This window comes from Ailuropoda melanoleuca, chromosome 4 (assembly GCF_002007445.2).
Source record: "Ailuropoda melanoleuca isolate Jingjing chromosome 4, ASM200744v2, whole genome shotgun sequence".
Lineage (NCBI taxonomy): Eukaryota > Metazoa > Chordata > Mammalia > Carnivora > Ursidae > Ailuropoda > Ailuropoda melanoleuca.
In genome coordinates, this window is record NC_048221.1 from 43535554 (window position 1) to 43557719 (window position 22166).

General features: G+C 39.7%; 1 protein-coding gene across 6 annotated transcripts in view; it reads left to right on the top strand.

The window, feature by feature from the left end:
• The window catches only part of CNTN4 (contactin 4), a 901169-nt gene that overhangs the window by 748018 nt on the left and 130985 nt on the right, over positions 1–22166 (top strand). For all 6 annotated transcript variants that reach the window (XM_034658663.1, XM_034658662.1, XM_034658661.1 and 3 more), the window contains 2 exons: positions 3673–3809; positions 7297–7426. In XM_034658663.1, the coding sequence (XP_034514554.1) occupies positions 3673–3809; positions 7297–7426 (267 nt within the window). The remainder of the gene's footprint in view (positions 1–3672; positions 3810–7296; positions 7427–22166) is intronic.

Consider the following 22166-nt stretch of genomic DNA (forward strand, 5'->3'; position numbering starts at 1 on the left):
TGCCAGTGCTGGGAACGTTGGATTCAAGGCGGAGATAATGAGACTGTCTCAGTGATTTTGTCAACAATCCAAATTTCGAGGCTGGAGATAAGATTTGGGAAGGAGCTGTATACATAGGTGGTAAATTGAAGCCAAGTAATTATCTTCAGGTTCATAAAACCCACTACCAATGAACTTCTGAAGCATTGTTAGCCAAACCTCTGCGTTCCCTGGAGGTGATTCGTCTTCCCCAAGACTCTGTTAGAAACCAGAAATAATTTCAAATGGCTACTGGGTCATCTTTCTAATAGTAATTTAAATGCTTTTCTCCAGCCTATCCTTTCTTTCACATTTTTAAATTTCTAAGTTCTGAGGCTCAGGATGGCATTTCTTCCTATTAGAAATTTCTAGATCTAGTTACCTTTGAGAATTGTTTGGCCACTAAGTTCAAATTCTATCCATCTACAATATAAATTCTTATTGGATATGATGCTTGCGTAATTCCAGTGGCTGAAATACACAACGATTTAGATCATTTCTGGCAGTTATTGCACAAAAGATTGAAATGAAAAGATTGTTCATTTATCCAAGAAACTAACAGTGTCACAGGTCAAATCCAGCACAATCACTTAAACTTATATTTGAATTTGTAGCTTGAGAACAAGACTTGATATGTTTTGGGGGGGGGGATTATTCTGTTTCAAACTTTGAAAGAACATGAATCACCAAAATAGATGATTTAATAAGTGGATGTGATTAATTTTGTTTAATATGTGGGATCTACATATATCACCCAAAAAGGCACTTAAACATAACTTTGTTTCTGAAATAATAGTGCTATACAACCTGTTCAGGCCTTGTTTAGAGTTATTATTTAGGCATGGAGTCATAAAACATAGTTGAAACTAGGTGCTAAGGAGTAAATACTATGGGCCCATATGCATTAACCACCCCACCCCACCCGCCCAAGGAAACCAGGTTTTCTCTCATGTACTAAAATGGACCGTTTGTTATTCAAGGACTTTGAACTAGGTGACCCAAAGAGATATGAAGAGATGAAAACCATTTCCATCAGACACAGGACTTTATACAAGAAACTCACCCACTTAGATCTGATTCATCCGATCTAAGTGAGCGGCAGCAGAAGTCTTCACTGTGTGGGCTTTTGCCCGATAGATCTGCAACTGGCATGTTAAAAAGAAAGATTATCTCATTCTTTGCCATTTATATAATTGATACTCTTTTCCTAATCCTGGGTCTTTATCCAGGTATTCACTTCAAAGGGAATATGTTTTTATCATGTCAGTTTTGGTTTCTATGAGTTAATTTTACTTTAAAAACAAAGAAAGCAACTGATGATGTTTCACAACTCCTGAATCAGTTTGTGATTTCACCTTGGCCAGCATTCTTGTCAAGCACCTTAACCTCCATAACCCTGTTGGAAGAGACCGAATGAACACATGGAAGTAATTAGTTAGAACTTTGCAAGGTCTTTTCGCAGTCCTCTCAAGACCCTCGCTTCCCTGCCCCATCTCCTTTTTTTGTGATGGCAAGGTTTTGCTGCCAGCTTTCTATATTTTTGAGAGAAAGCAATGAATAAGCCCAAGTGTTGCAGCAAATCTATGACATTGAAATCTCAGTCTCTGCACGTGGTTTTGATGTTTCCTTTTTGAACTTCAACTTGACATTGCTTCATAAGTTACATTTGCCCTTCCATTTATTTTTCCCTCAGTCTCTTTGAAAAGTTTGGCTTAGTTGTTAATATTCCACATAGATTTCTGTAGCTTTTCTTGTTTGCTTTGTTTTTGTGGACTCTGGGGCGGGGGGTAAATATTCAGCAGGTTGAATGTGAAATCAGGCACACAACTGCCATTAGCCCTATCAGGGTTACACATCAAATTCTCCAAGCAGAGAACAGAAAAGGTATCCACCTTTTGAGCTCCCTTTGCACTAGCAGCAGGAAGATATAGAACAATGGCAGACTTGCAGCTCTTTCAAGGATGAAGGTTATAACCTTCCGTTCAAGTTAATGCTTGTTGATGTTATAACTTTTTTTTTTAATCGACCCTTTCAGCCTCCCCTCATACGCAGCAATGCATCACCCCCATCAGTAGAGGATTTGTAAAATTGTGTTTTGCTCCTTGAAAAGCATGCAGTTGCTTGAAGATAGAAAAAGGAGAAAGCAACATTTATTCAGGGACTTAGAGACCTCTGCTGGTTAAGTGACTTGTTGAGTGTTTTTCTAGTTTTGTTTATTAGTAGGTAGGTAAGATAGACAGCTTAGCCTCCACACTAGTAATTTCCTTTTGAATTAAATTATAGCTGATTTGAAGCCTCACTAAATGAAGATACTGAGGTCAAGTCAGCTAAGAGACATGTTAAGAATATTGAGTAGCATCTTCTAATTAAATACTGATAACACTTCTAAATATTAAGTTTATATTGGTAGGCATTACCCTATAGAAATGCCCTGTGAGAAGAAAACATTCCAGAACGATAGTTGCATGAACTTTGGGCTAAGGGTCTTCTACTTAAATACATTTGCCATTACAGTTATAACAATAAGATGAATTGTGCTTTAGGCAAGGCTTGATATTTATGAAGACATGGAATGTGGAATTAAGATTGTCTTTATCTCTATTGACAACTAGGAGGAAAAAGTGTGACTTCAACTGAAGCATGAGAAAGGTGGCATAATTTGGCTGGTGGGAGTGGTGTAGGGTAGTGGGCAATGTGAGAGTTGAGTGCTGTCTTGCATTCCTGTTAGACTGTGGGCAAGACTTGATTTCCTAAGAAAGTTTTGGTGAAAATCAGGACTCATTCAGAGATTTGGGATTCTGGAGCCATACTCTTGGATATAACATTCTCTTAATATGAAATAGGTCAATAATAAACAATGATATAGTCTAGAAGGAGAAAGAAGTCACATAATTATCTACGTAATGCGTAGGAGTGATGTGTATTAGGGACAAACTAAGCTTCTCTAACAGAGAGACCCAAAAATACAGTGGCTTAAAAAAGAAGTTTCTCTCCCACGTAATTTCCCCAAAAATCAGCTGGTGGGTGTGTGGCTGCTTTGTTCTACAAGGTCATTCAAAGTCCAAGACTGGTAAGTCAACAGTTTTATCCTACATAGCTATTCTCTCTGAGCCCAAGGCTGTTTTCCCATCAATGGTATGGGACAATGGGAGTCCAGGATAAGTATCTTTCAATAAACTACCTGGAAGTCACTCTCATGACTTTCACACAGGTACCTTTAGCTTGAACGTAGTCACGTGGTTACTTCTAACTGTAAAGAAATCTGAGAAATGTAGTGTGTATCTAGGAAAACATGAGCCCAGCCAAAAATGGCGGGGCCATGTGGGATATGTCTCCTACAAAAATGAAATAAAAATAGAACAGATACTTGGGAGAAGGATAGTTAATTTTGCCATATGGCAATACTAGTTTTATTTTCTGCCTTTCGCAATTAAAAGACCAGCCACATGGGCTGCAAAAACGGGACATTCCAAGTTGGACATAGAGTGGATTGTCTTCTAAAGGTACCCCCTGAACTATTACCCAGTCTTGTAATTTGCAAAACATCTGGAAAAGTAATTTTATTATAAGCCTACTTTTGTCCCTTGATTGCATGTGATAAAAATAGATTGAACATACACTGAATGTACATCTTTGCTTTCTGAACTGTTATAGCTCAACCTAATTGGATTCAAAAAATAAATGATATACACGTGGCCATAGAAGAAAATGTCTTTTGGGAATGTAAAGCAAATGGAAGGCCCAAACCTACATACAGGTGGCTAAAAAATGGTGAACCTCTATTAACTCGGGTAAGCCAAATGATGATAATTGTGTCTTACTATTGACTGTAATGTTTAATGTGGACTCATTGTTATGGAAGCAGGAAAATGATGAGTTTTGTTTCCAAAATTATATGCAACCAAATGTTATTAATAGTGGAAAAAATAGAAGTGAATGCAATTGAGACATAGAAACTGTACATAAATCCAGTTCTTTAGCCTTGTTCAATTAAGCTTCTGTGCAGAATCTTTGATTTTCACAAATTAGCATCTTTGGCTGTACAATTGGAAAGTTATGCAGAAAGTCTGGAACATAGAATTGTGCAAAGATACAAATTTGTGTATGTTCTAGATAAGAGAGAGTAAGACCTCTCAGCATACAAATTCTCATCTCAGTGTGGTTTTGTTATTCTCTCTGTCTGTGGAGATTTCTGGGCAATGTGATGTCCAATATGACCACCTTCAAAACACGTAGTAATACATGCCTCCAAACATGTAGTAATGGCATATGCAATTGTAAGATTAACATCTCTAATGCAACAGAAATAGAACAAAAATGAAAAGTGATCCCTGGGCTGGAGGCACCAGACTGTAGGCCTGAGAGCAGGCAGCTGTATCTGAGAGCTCAGGTTTAAAAAAATACATCGTCTCTGGAGACAGGATATAATATCCTTGCGGTAAAGGCTTGGAGTGTAGATCTTCCCCACCTGCTGCCATCCAGTAAAAGAAGCAGCCAAACCTATTCCCTGCCTGGCGTAATAGGACACTGTGGTGCAAGAGAGGTAGAAAGTCCTGGGCTCTGACTCCCACTGGCTCAGGGATGAGAGCTGCAGCAGTTTGAGTACCCTCACAGATCAGGACCTCAGAGAAGCCATGAGTAGATCTGTTTCTGGACTGGTGGCCCAGGGGCTGAGGTAGAGCCACAAAATTGTGAAGAGAAATAAAGACAAAGAAAAATAATTCCTTTTCACTAATTAGCCTGCAAAACAATATTCCAAAACATAGGCAAAACTATACTTTTTTAGAAAGATGACCAACCTATAGAATAGTCTAACAGAGCAGTAGGAATGAGTCTGTTGAGGGTGCTGAAAGAGTTACATGAAGAAATCATGTCCATGAAAATAATGAAGATATTTTGAAAAGATAAGCAGATAGACTTTTTAAAAGAATAAAATGGAAATTTTAGAAATATATAACCACAGAAATAAAACCTCTATGCAGACTATTCATTTTGTAAGGGGAAATGATAGGTTATAATAATATTTTTTAAGGATTTGGAAGGTGTGCTTCTCAAACATTTAGCAAGTGCTAACCTATCTTGCCACTTCAAACACATTGTCTCATCTGATATTCACAAGGAACCTTATGTGGTACGTGCTACTGCTATGCCCAATTTATAGACAAGGAGACTGACCTATCTGTAAAATGGGCATAACAGAGCAGTTTGCCTAAGATAACATCCATCATTAGTAAGTAATGGAGCCAGGATCCAAATATTGAATGTCTGCTGGATTCAGAACTATCGAAGTTTGCCTGAAACAGGTTTTCATAATTGGTTATGTGGAAAATAATATCTTATTGGAAAAGGGATGTGGGGGGAGGGGATATGACATAAAGGGAAGAAAATTTCAAACGCTCTTTGAAAATACTTCAGCAGTCAGTCTCCATCTTTGAGTTTCCCAAAAACAGACTCTGAGGCAGAGCTTTGTGTTTAGGAGGTATGATGGGAAAAGCTCTCCGCCTCACCTGTGAGTGAGTCAGAGATGCCAAACTGGTCGGAGGCAGGTTAAACAGTGGTGCAGTTCCAACAGAGGCCTTCAGAGGGCGCTCTGGAGCAAAACGTCCTTCTGTGGTTCCCAAATTGAGACAAAGTGGGGCTTGCCTTCGTACCCCTACCTACACTGACCAGTCATTGAATTTGGGAAGTTCTTTCAGCCAAGAGCAGTTCCCAGAGAAAAAGAGAGAGAGAGACCGGGCTGTGAACTGTCATCAAACTTAGCAGCTGAGAGAATAAGTACCTTGGTTCTGAAAGAACTTCTGGAAGGTACTATAGAATCTGCTATGAGAGAGGGGACATTGACATAATACAGGAACGCCCCTCGAAGGGAGCAGACCCTGACAAGGAGCTTGGGATGAAGCAAGGGAGAGGATGAGGAGGACCTTAGAATGAGGAACAATTGTGTCCAATTTAACTTTTTAATTGTGTTTTCCTACTGAACTCAAATGTTCACTGAAATTTGACATTTTCCTCAGGCCCCAAGTTGAGAGCCAGTTTTTCATACTCAGATTTCCTCCACCGCAGGCAGTGCAGTAAAAAGTGCCTGCTGTGAGCAATGGTGGGTCATCAGTGCGCACAGAGCCGAAAGGGGACTGTCGCCCTGTCACATACTCCTCTCCTGTCCCTGGAAGGGCTCCTGCTGGCTCCCTGAACCTCCCAATTATAAAAGCCAAGCTCAAACACTACAGTGTAGGGTAGATAACAGGCATTTCCTCCCTCTTACTTAATGTGAGGGAACACGGATACCTGGATTTGATCAAAGCCTAATAAGATGCCCACCCAGCTAAATCATAACCCTAAGGCAAATGGCAGTTTCCTGGGGACGAGAGATCCTTTTTGGGACTTAGGAAAATTGATAATGCAAGTTATGTATCCTCAGGCTGACAAATGAAAATGGGTCTTTTTTTTTTTTAATATACTAACTTTTCTTTCTTCCAACTGGCCACCAGAAGATGGTCCTAGGGGCGCCTGGGTGGCACAGCGGTTAAGCGTCTGCCTTCGGCTCAGGGCGTGATCCCGGCGTTATGGAATCGAGCCCCACGTCAGGCTCCTCTGCTATGAGCCTGCTTCTTCCTCTCCCACTCCCCCTGCTTGTGTTCCCTCTATCGCTGGCTGTCTCTATCTCTGTCAAATAAATAAATAAAATCTTTAAAAAAAAAAAAAAGAAGAAGATGGTCCTAAGCTTAGATGAGGCCACCGACAACAACAGAGTAAGGGAACCTTAAATTATTAATACCTACTTTTTTTTTTTTTTTAGTAAACCTCAACCAATATGAAATATTTGTTTCTGCATCTCCAAGAAGATTATCATTCTGTTAACCTTCAAAGTGTTGCCTGCTCATAATCTGAGTGTTTAAATACTCTAAACAGGAAATCTGGTTGTATTCCCCACCCCACTCCCCCAGTTCACACAAAGGCTCAGAGTAAAAAAGCCTTTTAAATTTCAAGTTCATCTATTTAGAGGGGATATTAATCTGAATGGTTTCACTATTGAATCAATGAGAACTCCAGAGAGTCTTACAATTTAAATTCCATTTACCAACTGATGTACAAGGTTGTTCATTTAGCATCTGACCTGCCACAAATTTAGTTGACAGATAAATAGATCATGTTATGTAAATTGCTTATATGATGGCTATTTTCTTCTCATTAAGCCCCTTTGATATAACATGTAGCAAAATTGCCTTAAGGTCTCCGTTGTAGAAGGTCATTGTTTTGTGTTCCTCTTTTCTTTCACAGGATAGAATTCAAATTGAGCAAGGAACTCTCAACATAACAATAGTGAACCTCTCAGATGCGGGAATGTATCAGTGTGTGGCAGAGAATAAACACGGAGTTATCTTTTCCAGCGCAGAGCTAAGCGTTATAGGTGAGTCTTAATACTGGAAAGAAAAAAAAATTTTAAGTCACTAAACTAACATGTGTTTTGCTAAGCATGTTGTTCAATCCCACCCCCCAAAAGGGGTAAAGACATCTTTAGACCAAAGATCCTGCTCAAGAAGAAAGTAATGCATTCTACAAGCAATACAAGGAAACCACTTTCTAAATCAGTCTCTACTGATGCTTACAGTGGGTAACAGTTCCCTCGGCACCCATTTTTATTTCTCTGTCGACCACTCTTCTAAATTGAGCGGTTTCTGAAATGCTGTGGAGTGTTGCTGTTGTGCTGATATGGTACAAACTTCAGCTTGGAAGGAAGAAGAATTGAATTGCTTTGGAAGGGTTCCTTGGAACAGCTGGCAGAGTGCATCTTGTTTTTCCACATCTGAATTTACTGGAGTATACAGAAGAGGTCTGCCTCTCCAGCTGCCTCTTTCACCATATGACCCCTTTCCCTCCGCCCTTCAGCTATACTGACTTTTTTGTTCTGCATATTCACCATTCATTATCCTCTTTTCCTCCAGGGGCCACTGGAACATACTGTTCCTTCTCCTTGGAATGCTTTTCCTACCCTTCTTCATTTCATCAACTCCTTCTCTTCGAGTTCCATTGCTGCTTCCTCAGGAAGTCATACCTGGCCTGTGCCTAGATTAACTTTTCTCTTACAGATTTTGTATGGCCTTTTAATCACCTTTTATAACAGATGCCCTAGTTGCATTTTACATTTGTTGATGTGATTTTTCCATTTTTTTCTCCCATTGAGCGTCAACTTCTCATCATGTCAGGGACCATATTTGGTTTAACTCATCATTTTATTCTCAGGACCTAATACAATAGGGAAGCATGTAATATGCACTCAATAATTATTGAGTGTAGGAATGCATGTGTTAAGTGATAAAAGAGTTAAGAGACTGTTTTAAAAAATGAATTATTTGCAGCGCCTGGGTGGGTCAGTGGGTTAAGCATCCAACTCTTGATTTTGGCTTAGGTTGTGATCTTGGGGTCATGGGATAGAGCCCCAAGTCCAGCTCCATGCTCAGGAGGGAGTCTGCTNCTTTGTGTTTAGGAGGTATGATGGGAAAAGCTCTCCGCCTCACCTGTGAGTGAGTCAGAGATGCCAAACTGGTCGGAGGCAGGTTAAACAGTGGTGCAGTTCCAACAGAGGCCTTCAGAGGGCGCTCTGGAGCAAAACGTCCTTCTGTGGTTCCCAAATTGAGACAAAGTGGGGCTTGCCTTCGTACCCCTACCTACACTGACCAGTCATTGAATTTGGGAAGTTCTTTCAGCCAAGAGCAGTTCCCAGAGAAAAAGAGAGAGAGAGACCGGGCTGTGAACTGTCATCAAACTTAGCAGCTGAGAGAATAAGTACCTTGGTTCTGAAAGAACTTCTGGAAGGTACTATAGAATCTGCTATGAGAGAGGGGACATTGACATAATACAGGAACGCCCCTCTAAGGGAGCAGACCCTGACAAGGAGTTTGGGATGAAGCAAGGGAGAGGATGAGGAGGACCTTAGAATGAGGAACAATTGTGTCCAATTTAACTTTTTAATTGTGTTTTCCTACTGAACTCAAATGTTCACTGAAATTTGACATTTTCCTCAGGCCCCAAGTTGAGAGCCAGTTTTTCATACTCAGATTTCCTCCACCGCAGGCAGTGCAGTAAAAAGTGCCTGCTGTGAGCAATGGTGGGTCATCAGTGCGCACAGAGCCGAAAGGGGACTGTCGCCCTGTCACATACTCCTCTCCTGTCCCTGGAAGGGCTCCTGCTGGCTCCCTGAACCTCCCAATTATAAAAGCCAAGCTCAAACACTACAGTGTAGGGTAGATAACAGGCATTTCCTCCCTCTTACTTAATGTGAGGGAACACGGATACCTGGATTTGATCAAAGCCTAATAAGATGCCCACCCAGCTAAATCATAACCCTAAGGCAAATGGCAGTTTCCTGGGGACGAGAGATCCTTTTTGGGACTTAGGAAAATTGATAATGCAAGTTATGTATCCTCAGGCTGACAAATGAAAATGGGTCTTTTTTTTTTTAATATACTAACTTTTCTTTCTTCCAACTGGCCACCAGAAGATGGTCCTAGGGGCGCCTGGGTGGCACAGCGGTTAAGCGTCTGCCTTCGGCTCAGGGCGTGATCCCGGCGTTATGGAATCGAGCCCCACGTCAGGCTCCTCTGCTATGAGCCTGCTTCTTCCTCTCCCACTCCCCCTGCTTGTGTTCCCTCTATCGCTGGCTGTCTCTATCTCTGTCAAATAAATAAATAAAATCTTTAAAAAAAAAAAAAAGAAGAAGATGGTCCTAAGCTTAGATGAGGCCACCGACAACAACAGAGTAAGGGAACCTTAAATTATTAATACCTACTTTTTTTTTTTTTTTAGTAAACCTCAACCAATATGAAATATTTGTTTCTGCATCTCCAAGAAGATTATCATTCTGTTAACCTTCAAAGTGTTGCCTGCTCATAATCTGAGTGTTTAAATACTCTAAACAGGAAATCTGGTTGTATTCCCCACCCCACTCCCCCAGTTCACACAAAGGCTCAGAGTAAAAAAGCCTTTTAAATTTCAAGTTCATCTATTTAGAGGGGATATTAATCTGAATGGTTTCACTATTGAATCAATGAGAACTCCAGAGAGTCTTACAATTTAAATTCCATTTACCAACTGATGTACAAGGTTGTTCATTTAGCATCTGACCTGCCACAAATTTAGTTGACAGATAAATAGATCATGTTATGTAAATTGCTTATATGATGGCTATTTTCTTCTCATTAAGCCCCTTTGATATAACATGTAGCAAAATTGCCTTAAGGTCTCCGTTGTAGAAGGTCATTGTTTTGTGTTCCTCTTTTCTTTCACAGGATAGAATTCAAATTGAGCAAGGAACTCTCAACATAACAATAGTGAACCTCTCAGATGCGGGAATGTATCAGTGTGTGGCAGAGAATAAACACGGAGTTATCTTTTCCAGCGCAGAGCTAAGCGTTATAGGTGAGTCTTAATACTGGAAAGAAAAAAAAATTTTAAGTCACTAAACTAACATGTGTTTTGCTAAGCATGTTGTTCAATCCCACCCCCCAAAAGGGGTAAAGACATCTTTAGACCAAAGATCCTGCTCAAGAAGAAAGTAATGCATTCTACAAGCAATACAAGGAAACCACTTTCTAAATCAGTCTCTACTGATGCTTACAGTGGGTAACAGTTCCCTCGGCACCCATTTTTATTTCTCTGTCGACCACTCTTCTAAATTGAGCGGTTTCTGAAATGCTGTGGAGTGTTGCTGTTGTGCTGATATGGTACAAACTTCAGCTTGGAAGGAAGAAGAATTGAATTGCTTTGGAAGGGTTCCTTGGAACAGCTGGCAGAGTGCATCTTGTTTTTCCACATCTGAATTTACTGGAGTATACAGAAGAGGTCTGCCTCTCCAGCTGCCTCTTTCACCATATGACCCCTTTCCCTCCGCCCTTCAGCTATACTGACTTTTTTGTTCTGCATATTCACCATTCATTATCCTCTTTTCCTCCAGGGGCCACTGGAACATACTGTTCCTTCTCCTTGGAATGCTTTTCCTACCCTTCTTCATTTCATCAACTCCTTCTCTTCGAGTTCCATTGCTGCTTCCTCAGGAAGTCATACCTGGCCTGTGCCTAGATTAACTTTTCTCTTACAGATTTTGTATGGCCTTTTAATCACCTTTTATAACAGATGCCCTAGTTGCATTTTACATTTGTTGATGTGATTTTTCCATTTTTTTCTCCCATTGAGCGTCAACTTCTCATCATGTCAGGGACCATATTTGGTTTAACTCATCATTTTATTCTCAGGACCTAATACAATAGGGAAGCATGTAATATGCACTCAATAATTATTGAGTGTAGGAATGCATGTGTTAAGTGATAAAAGAGTTAAGAGACTGTTTTAAAAAATGAATTATTTGCAGCGCCTGGGTGGGTCAGTGGGTTAAGCATCCAACTCTTGATTTTGGCTTGGGTTGTGATCTTGGGGTCATGGGATAGAGCCCCAAGTCCAGCTCCATGCTCAGGAGGGAGTCTGCTTGAGATTCTCTCTCACTCTCCCTCTGCCCCTCTCCCCACTCATGCACTCTAAATAAATAAATAAATAAATAAATATTTTTTTAAATAGTAAAAATAAAAAATAAAAAATGAATTATGAGTTAAGTAAGTAAATAACTGAAAGTATAAGTTAAGTGAATTGACAAACTGTGGTCATTTAAAAAAGAAGTCCAGGCTATCAATTTGCTTGTGTCCCATAGAAAAATCTTGAGCCTGAATTCAGAATTTGTCTAAAAAACCTAAGCAGTAGTTCTTAGGGAGAGCATAATAGAAAGATTAGGAATAAGAGAAAAGCAGCACACAAAGGGAGCTGATTCCGTAAATCCTGATGATTTGCCCAGTTTAGATTCTTGACTTTTTCTTCTGCAAGGCACTTTTTGATGCCTAGCATGTAGACCTTACATATATAAGAAGATGCTTCCAAGAGGAATATACTTCTTCCCTGTGCAAATTTAAAAAGGAAGGGAAAGCTTCCATGACTGTTCTTCTCACCAAGTTCTTTAGCTTGAACCAACATCCCAAAAAACACAAGAATATGTGAGAGTCCATGGCATTACAGCCTATTTCAAAGCGGCCGAAGAACATTCTGTGCTCCTGGAATAATCATCCCCTTTTCTTGGCCCTACTGTATGCATGACCTTTTTGGAAGCCTAAGAACATACCTCTCACTCTATAAATGTTGGGAACAATAATTCCAACTTTCTCCAGGACAAGTACGATGGTTTCATCCTGCCCAGGTTGGATCTGATTATTGATTGTTGTAACTGACTTTTTTGGAGCACAGTTCAGCTTGATAGCTTACAGAAGATTTTCTGCAAAAAGAAGTGTGTTCTCTATTAAACAGTATGTCAACTAGTTAGAAGAGCTAAAACTGAGGTTGTATAGCCTAATGATGAAACACATTGTCCTAAAACCCTCTGAGTGCTGGCCAATTTACAGCTCTGGGAACCCATTATAATTTTAAAAATTTTTAAAGATTCTTAAAAAAAAAAGAAAGAAAATAAGAAAATTTGCTAGTAACAAATGACTGTAAGTCATGGGATATGATTTCGGGGTAAGGAGAGAATAACTAAGTCCCAAAAGCAGAGCTAGAGTGAGAAAGGCCATCAAATGATTTTTATCTAGAGCACCTACCCACAGCTGAAAATAACAGTGTATATGAGATGTGTGTATATCTATGTATATACTCTTACTTGTGGATAAAATGTAACAGCCTAAAACAACTCCTCCCACAGCCTTTTCCTGACCCTGTCCCCTCCCCCCACCCAGGGTTCAAGGCCTGTGAGTTGGGAGTCACTGCTTCATCTTTTACAAATTTTTATTTCAAGTCATTTCCAACTGGAACTAATTCCAAATGAATTCTTGATCTGAGTCCTTTCCTAAGTGCCCTGAGGTCAGCAAGCCAAAGCAGTGAAGATAAGAGGAAAATGCCTGAGAAATTACTTAACCATTCTGATTTCAACCATGTTGAATATGAGAACAAGAAGGCATGTCAGTGAAGGATACAGGCCAAACAGTGGTAAAAATAGTAAGGCTTCCAGGAATTCAGGAAAGAGAGTTTGGCTAATGGACTGGGCTGGTCAGCTGAGCTTTGAACAGTGATGTATATTTGGACAGACAGAAGAGAAGACCAGGAATATTCCAGATCAGAGTGAAATGGCCTTAACAAAGGCTCAAAGTTATAAAACATCTGGACAGTTTACTGCACATAGAGAATCCTGAATGTTTTAAAATTTTTAATTCAAATATATAAGGTGTATGGGCAAAATTTAAATTAGATGGAAAAAAAATAATTGAGAACCAATTTTAGAGATCTTGAATAACAAGCTTAGAAGGTCCTTCTTTAATGTCCCATTTTCACTTCCAAAAAAATCATATTAATATACTCTAAGTGAATTGAAGGACAGTTAAGTGTTGAAAGAGTAAATACTGGAGTTCATTTTAAATGAATGAGGGAGAAGACATTTCACTATTTAAAAATACACATAAATTAATATTCGTTCACTTGGGTAAGCTATAATACGATTGTATTCCACAAGTCACTTTGGTTCTTAAAGAAGTAGTTTGACTCTTTGGGGTCAAATAATTGATTTGTTTTTACCTTTCTCAGAATCAAGGTGAATTTGAATTGAATAAAGAAACACAATGAAAACAAGATACTTTATTATCAGGAAGAAAAAAATAAGAATGTTGGTTTCAACTACTGATCAAATACCAGGATCCCCCAGTGCTAGAGAGGAGATTCCCTTTCATGCTAGGTAATAAACCTAGAGTCATGAATAAGAGATGGTTAGGAAGCATATATTTAAGAGGCTTTTCCCTTGGTCTTGTTTTATGTGTTCTGTCTGAGTGTTTAATGTGTATGTAACATATCTATATTTAATGGATTGAAACTGCTAAATAATTAACGTAGGTGCTGGGTGATTTACTCACTGGTTGGGAGAATAACATAGACTTTTACCTTGAGGTCAGTCTGTTAGAGTAGGCCTGGTTTTGAGTACATCAAATAGAAATGTCCTTGTCTGTGACTGATCTATCACCATTGATAGCTTAGTGTTCCTCAAGGCATCTATTGCCAGACTTTTTCTCCCATCTTAACCTACGTCATGGAAGAGGCTGACTGTGTGATGTACTCCTATTGATATCCTTGGGTGTCAATTCCCTGGGGGATATCATCATTCCATCCTTCTCTCCCACTCATGAAGGTGTGTTGGAATTAGGGTGAATAGAGTCTGATAATCATGGGGAACTTGGATCTTCTATAAAACCTAACTTTAAAAAAATTAAGTATCTTGTTGGTAAAAATTTAAATTTTCTACTGTAACATTTCTATTCATGTTTAGTATTGGTGTCTGCTTAGATGATCATAGTGGTGATGGGGACTGCTGGTTGAATCACCACCTTGAGGTTTTCTGTGATGCTCCAATTAGAATGCTTATGCTGTATATATAATGATGGGGTAAGGAGAGAGCACAACTAAGGTCCCAGAAGCAGAAGCAGGGATTGAAGCACCTCTGAGTCATTACAGGAGTGTGCTTTAGGGAAAAGCCTATAAAAGAAAGCAAGCTAGGAAAGGGGAGGGTGGGGAGCTGAGCAAGGTCACAATCTGGCCTCTATCTCATCCTAGAGAGGGACATCTGGATCATAAACTGCCTCTCAGAGTTGCTCCCACCTGAAGCAAGCAGCATAGCCTTTTCTAAAATCTCTGTTTATCAGTCCATCTTTGGGCTGCCCCTTAGGTGGCAATGACAGTAGGGGATGGGGTGGTGACATGGGTGCAGATGGAGCAAAACCTCCCAATTTCCCAGGGAAGGGGGCAGCTGGAGGATGGTAAGCAGCCAACACTCAGAGAAGGTAGGGCTAGAAAAAAGAATCTGTGTGAGAGTGCCACCAGCATTCTCTACGGAGGACAAGTAATTGTACCAGGCCAAGATGCTTTGTTACTTTGTCCAATTTACCTGGATCATAATCGGGAGTGTGACTAGTTTACTAGAGTATCTTTGATTTTTTAATGGGATGAACTATCCCTAGGAGCAAGTAGGTCTTTTGACTATGAGCTGACTTTACCAGGACTGTATAATGGGACGGAAATAGCTTCTGCCCTGAGGAGTTTCTGTCTGATGCTTCTGTAGTGTGAGGATTCTCCTGGCCTGTGTGGTGGAGGACATCTGACCTTGGAAGGACGCTCAAATACCATTAAGGAACTGATGGTCCAATTAAAGTGAGGTGCAGTCTTGAGCAATTATTTGGTTAATTTGGCATTTATCCAGATGATTGGCTCTCAAATGAGGAAAACATTAAGGCTAAACTGAAAGTTATTTCACAGGGGGCTTTCACAAGGGCTCATCTGCATGTGAGTCTGATTTCTCAACTGCTTCGTTGAGCCAGATTACAACATCATCAAATGTGCTGAGTGTGATCAGCATCCAGTGAGAGGACAAGGGCCTTTCTTACCCAAATGTAGTCATCTAGGCAGGAGCTTTACTAAAACTGTCATGAAGAAGGAAAGCTATGTGCTTGGGTCTCCAATTCCAATTTGATATTTTTAACAAGTCACTAAGCCTTCCATTATTGGTAAAATGAGTATGCCATTATTCAGCTTACTGCCAAAACTGAGAGATCCCATGTGAAAGCTTTCTTAGAGCTTAGAAGTATTTGTAGCAATATCAGAAGTGTTTTGCTGTTGTTAACTATTATCTGTACTGAAATCATGTAGACAGTCTTCAAATCACTGGCAAACCCCATTTCTGTGATTCTCCAATTTTGCTGATGACAGTCATCTGGGGAGGTTCTTAATATCCTGATGCCCCACCATCCTCCATATCAACTAATTTACTCTCTGGGCCTGGGACCCAGGTGTGATTCCAGTGAATAGCACAGTTTGGGAACTACTGCTCTGACTGATCAGATCAGAAGGACATTACTTTTTCGAAGGTATTCAGATGGCTGAGTCCTACCCCCAGATTTTCTGATAGAGTAGCTGGGGTGGGGCCTGGGGAGCTGCATTTCGAACAAGTTCCTGGGTGATGCTGATGCTGCTGGCCCATGATCACACCTTTGAGAACCACTATCCTAAAGCAGGAAACTTATTCTAGGTTGTGTGTGAATGTGTCTGTGTGTGTTTTAAGTTGAATACAATCTACCTAGCAAATCTTCTGATTCGGATCAAGACTCTGAATCTAAAATCCTCCTGTAGAAGGGAAATATCGGCATCAGACATTCCCACCATGGCCAAAGGCCCCATATCTCTAAGTAGGATTACGCATACAGAGAGACTTCACAGGCTGCCATGTGAGGACTCGTCTAAGATGGTTAGCATGGCTCTGGTGGCTTCAAGCCAACTGAAGTGAGGGGCGCCTGGCTGGCTCAGTCAGTGAGGCATGAGACTCTTGATCTCAGGGTTGTAAGTTCAGACCCTGTGTTGGGCATAGAGTTTACTTTAAAAAGCCAACTGAAGGGAGACATTGAAATCTGAGGGGTAAATACTATGACAATTCCTTACATGAGTTCACCCAAGGAAATGTCTTCACTGAGCTAGAATTTTAAATGTAACTTGGGAATGTAGCCCAAGGTATCACTGAGCAGTGACACCATGTACTATCCTACAACTAAAATCTCTGAGTTTTCTGTAAAACTGCTATGAATCCATTATTCACTTAGAAGTCCACAGTTTTTTGTTTTTTTGGGTTTTTTTTTTTTAAGGGGCAGGGCGGAGGGCCAGAGGGAAAGGGAGAAGGAGAATCTTAAGCAGACCACACCCAGTGTGGGACCTGACATGGGGCCTGATCTCAGGACTCTGAGATCACAACCTGAGCTGAAATCTGGAGTTAGTTGCAGTGCACCTGGGTGGCTCGGTCAGTCAAGGGTCTGCCTTCAGCTAAGGTCATGATCCCAGGGTCCTGGGATCGAGTTCCACATAGGGCTCCTTTCTCAGCAGGGAGTCTGCTTCTCCCTCTCCTACTGCCCCTTCTGCCACTTGTACTCTCTCTCTCTCTCAAATAAATAAAAAATCCCAAAAAACAAAACAAAAAAATGAGTTGGTCACTTAACCGACTGAGCCACCTAGGCCCCCCAAAAGTCCACAGTTCTTTACCTAAAGAGCTATCCAATAAATTCTCTTACATTCTAGAACCAGGAAGAAATTTTAAATCTTTTAGCAAAACTACATGTTTCCTTTTACTCACCAGTGAGAAACATGCTCTTCTTCTTTCTCTATACCATATTGACATGTCTGCTTCGGAAGCCTGCTTTGGCTTCCAAAGTTCACTCTATTGTACCAAGTCTAGTAAGATTGTTTCCTATGCTCCAATATTTGACTTTAGCCATATTCTAAATGCATTTGTTACTTTTTATCTTTAACCATTATCTACACAAGTCTTCCTGAATTAGTGAATCAATAAATAAATGAAATGAAATAATTATTTTTTTCCCCTCTGCCACCTTCTAACAACAAATAGATTCTATTTTGGTAGTCCAGAACATATTAGAATTGGCATTCAAGAAGATTTAACAGTGATTTTCAAACTTCTATGCAAGTATAAATTACTTAGGAATCTTGTTAAATTTAGATTCTGATTTCAAGTCCTGGATAGAGCCTGAGATTCTGCATTTCTAACAAGCTTCCACATGATCACCAGTGTTTCTTCTCCAGGGATCACATTTTCAGTGGCAAAAATTATAAAATTGTAAATTCTCAGGTCCCTCTCCTGGTGGGTAGAGTTCAGGAGCGTTTACATACACTTAATAAGCTCCTCCAGGTGGTTCCCGTGATCAGTTCACTTTAGGTGCCACAGCTCTGGAATCTGCTTTGTAAATCTCTTTGGTAGCCAATCTTAAGCTATCAGAACAGAGTAGCTTTATAACTTAAAAAGCCGGTGGGGGTTGGAGAGCAGAATAATGACAAGGCTGTTCTCTTTTTATCACCACTGTACATACAGTTAATCCATGTTTCCGTTGTTGAACCCAGTATTGACAGAAGCTCTATCAATCATGTGAGATGATTTCTACCAGAAATAAAGCATTTGCATAAGGAGCAGTCCAGCTTTTTTTTTTCCCCAACATCAGCAGACAGTGGTTCTACATTCCTGAAGAAATTAATTTTACACTTAATGTAAGGCAGGTTGCTTTTAAGGAAGCCTTTTGAATGTGGTTGAAAGTGAACATAGCACAAAGGCAAAATCTGTGTTCTCTTTCCATGTTAAAATCCCTTTAGTGAGGAGTTTTGGAAGGAACACGATAAGCTGGAAATCAGTCACTGCTGGATAATATAAACATTGCCTATCCACACTGAAGGTTTCTCTTGAGCCTGCGTATCTAGGGAGGGCATGTATGACTGAAGCCCTTAAAACTACTGTGATACCTTGACTCACAGAGCCTTAGAGAACAAAATGAAACCATCAATGGAAATGCAAGGGTGTCGGAATTCCTATCTTCTCAGCCCTGAGTTGGTTGGTTGAGAGTGCCTGGGGAGGAAAGAGGAGATCATGGTACTGCTTCAGAGAAGGGCCCAAAACTGGGGAAAGCTGAACTCCCAGGGCCCACTTGACCTTTACTGCCCCTTAAGAGTGTGCTTGGGGAAAGTGGAGAAAGGAAGTTATGTCTTGAAGCTAGTAGCTGAGTCTATGTATCCTCTCCGGTTAGTATTCATTGACTTCTTGTTGGTAACTTGAAATTGGCCACGTTGGAAGTATTTATACCACAGAAGTTGGGGAGCACTAAAAGCTAAGCTCTTTGGTGTTTTGTTTTGAGAGCCATTTCTTAAATAATCTACCATCACACCAGATGGTTTCAAAGTAGTTTAAGAGTATAAACAGCCCAGACTGTTTTTCTTGGGTAATTCTACTTCATTTACTTCATTATACTAAAGACCCAACTCCAGAAAGAATGGAGTATCCTGTATACAGGCCAGGAAGTCCAAGAAGCCATCTATAACCTCACTTGGAGGGAAGAAAGGGTTGTGGTATCCAGGCAAAGCATCATGAGAAGAGAATTTCCTATTTTGAACTGAATTCTGAGTTCTCGCGTACAACATACATTTATTCAACAAAGACTGATTAAACATCTACTTTGTGCCCAACACTGGGCTCAGTAACGGATATATAGATCCATAATACATAGCCTCTTCCTTCAAGGCATTGATGATCTAATGATCACTAATAACAAATGCTATCATGTATTAACCACTGAAATTCTAGGATTCTCTCTACCACATTCTAATGACTCTCTTTTGTTCATTCAACAAACATTGCTATCATTGATTGTAAGAAAGTTACAATCAAATAGGACATTACAATACTATACACTACTTGTCTAACCAAGGACATGAATCTGTATGAGTATTTAGGACATTGTGCCAAATGTAATAAAATCACTAATTTGGACTGATATAAGGAGGTCAAAGTGATTACAGATATTTTAAAATGCATACTGTCTTAAATAGGGTAGCTCAAAGGAGATTAACAAGGGTTTAGCAGGTGAAGCTCTTCAAACACGTAAGAATAATTTTTAGTCAACATGTTAATTGCTATATAAGATATAATGTTCTAAAATGGCTTTAAAATGTTTTGCTTGGAATAAGAAAAGAATTTTCCACCCAAGTCTCCACTATTAATTTTTGGCTTTTCAAACCTTTTATAAAAAGAAGAAGAAGAAAAAAAAAAAAAAGGCTAAGCCTGATCCTACTTGTTGGCAGAGAAAATGTTGAGAAATCTTAAAATGGTTCCTGTGCTCAAAACTATTTGTCAGTTACCATAGTGCCTGAAATGCCAACATTAAGGAAGTATTTTTCATCTATATCCGAATGGATGAGATACCACTACTCAGCAATAAAAAAGCACTAACTGTTGATATGCACAACTTGGATGGATCTCAAGAGCATTAGGCTGAGTAAAAAAAATATCTGAAAAGGTCACATACCATACGATTCTGTGTATAAAATATTCTCCCAAAATGACAAAACTATAGAGATGGGGAACAGATTAGTGGTTTCTAGACATTAGGGAGAACTCGACAGGAGGGAGGTGGGTATGGCCATAAAAGGTTGCACAAGAGAAATCTTTGCGATGATGGAATACTTCTGTTCTTGATTTCAGCGGTAGTTAATCAAGTCTGCATGTGTGATAAAATAACATAGAACTAAAAACACACATTGTACCAATGATCACGTTCCTTATTTTGATATTGTATCATGTTCAGGTAGGGTATAATCACTGGGAGAAACTAAGTGAAATATACATGACCTCTCTATCTTCATAACTGTACATCCATAATTATTTCCAAATAAAAAAATTTGTTCAAACCAAGATGAATTTATTTGGCCCTAAAAAGTGCCTTTATATTTCAGCATAAAGCCCCCTAATAATGGTGGTGGTGGTGGTGGTGGTGGAGATAGAAGAGAGGAGGAGTAGGTATGAAGCAAATATTGGGCTAAGTACTTAATATACAATACATGTATTATTTCATCTATTCTTCAAAACAACCTTGTGACTATAAATACTGTAACTTTCGTTTTACAATAACCATCCCAAAGGAGCAGGAGCCCATAAACATAAGAGCTATCACAGTAGGAGGAGACCTGGGTAAGCAGGGCATTCAATGAATTTGATCAAAACAAGCAGGGCACAGGTGTGAGGAACATAGAAGGGACACATCATGCTGATAGTAGAATAGAAAAATCTTACTTCAGAGTTTTGTTGAGTCTCCTTGTGAATATCATCCCTGGTTAGAGACGGCTGATTTTGAATACACCATCCTGAAATGATGAACCTAGAAAGAAGAGTCCCACTGTAACCAGCCTTCTAGTTATCTACCCAGCCAGCCAGAAAAACCTTGGGGTTTTAAACTCTGATACTAGTATTATCTCTTAAGTGGTGAAAACATTTCAGTGAACACATTAACTCTAGGTTTCTTTTTATGGATTGATGAGGTAATAATTAAAGATAATACATAAAGGTTAAAATATTCTAGACTTCTGAACTTCTAAAAGAGCCGAACTGAATAGTCTCCATCGACTGGCGATGTTGTCAGTGATGTTTCTACAGATTAAGTGCAAAGGACTGCCTGCAGAATTATCCTTTCCTCTTCAATGATAAAAATCACACTCGTACATTTCCCAAATGTGACTCCCTCTGCACATCTAGTCAAGGAGTTATCATCCTCGCTCTCTCTCTTGAGAAATGATACTAAGTCACAAAACTTGTTTTCAAGGGTTCTTTTAGCCACTTTAAATACCCTTGACATGTGACCAAGAGTCATTTAATTCAGTAAAACCAAACAGTTGAGAATTACAGAGAGAGCTTCTTTTAGCCGGGTGTTTCTCATAGATCATGTAATGTTAATGGATTAAAGATCATTGATAAATAATAAAAAGTTGTATTTTCCAAATGGAAGGGGTTCTGTAACATGACTCGTTCCAACACTGAGAGAGCAGTGCCCTCTAGTAGTTGATGTAAGAAATATTCCTCTAAGTGCGTTAGATTTAGCAAATTAGGAGCCCCCAGTATCTGAGCGACTCTCAGACTCAAGTGAGTAATTTGACAATTGGTTTTACCTTTTCTGAGCTATTAAGAACCTACTGAAGTTTCACCTTCAATGTGTACTAAATTTTTAAGTGCCAGCAAAGGTTGGGTTCTAATAGTGCTCTCCTGGGGACCTTACCGGTAACTTTTAAAACCTAATTTTTCTGTGAATGTCAAATTTAACAGGCTCCTTTCCCTTAAATACAGGGTACAGGGGCGCCTGGGTGGCACAACGGTTAAGCGTCTGCCTTCGGCTCAGGGCGTGATCCCGGCGTTATGGGATCGAGCCCCACATCAGGCTCCTCCGCTATGAGCCTGCTTCTTCCTCTCCCACTCCCCCTGTGTTCCCTCTCTCGCTGGCTGTCTCTATCTCTGTCAAATAAATAAATAAAATCTTTTTAAAAAATTAATTAATTAACTAAATAAATAAATACAGGGTGCAGACCGGAAAAAACATCATTCCATACATTTAAGGGTAATCTTAGGTGCAATAGATGGTCACAAAAGGGCAGAACGTTCAGAAAACCATTAATGGGTCAAGTATTCACAAACTGATGAAGGTTTGACAATTTTGTCTTAGAAAGCAGGCAGCTTCCTGTGGAAGCTGATAGATTTGCAGGGTTAAATAACAAAA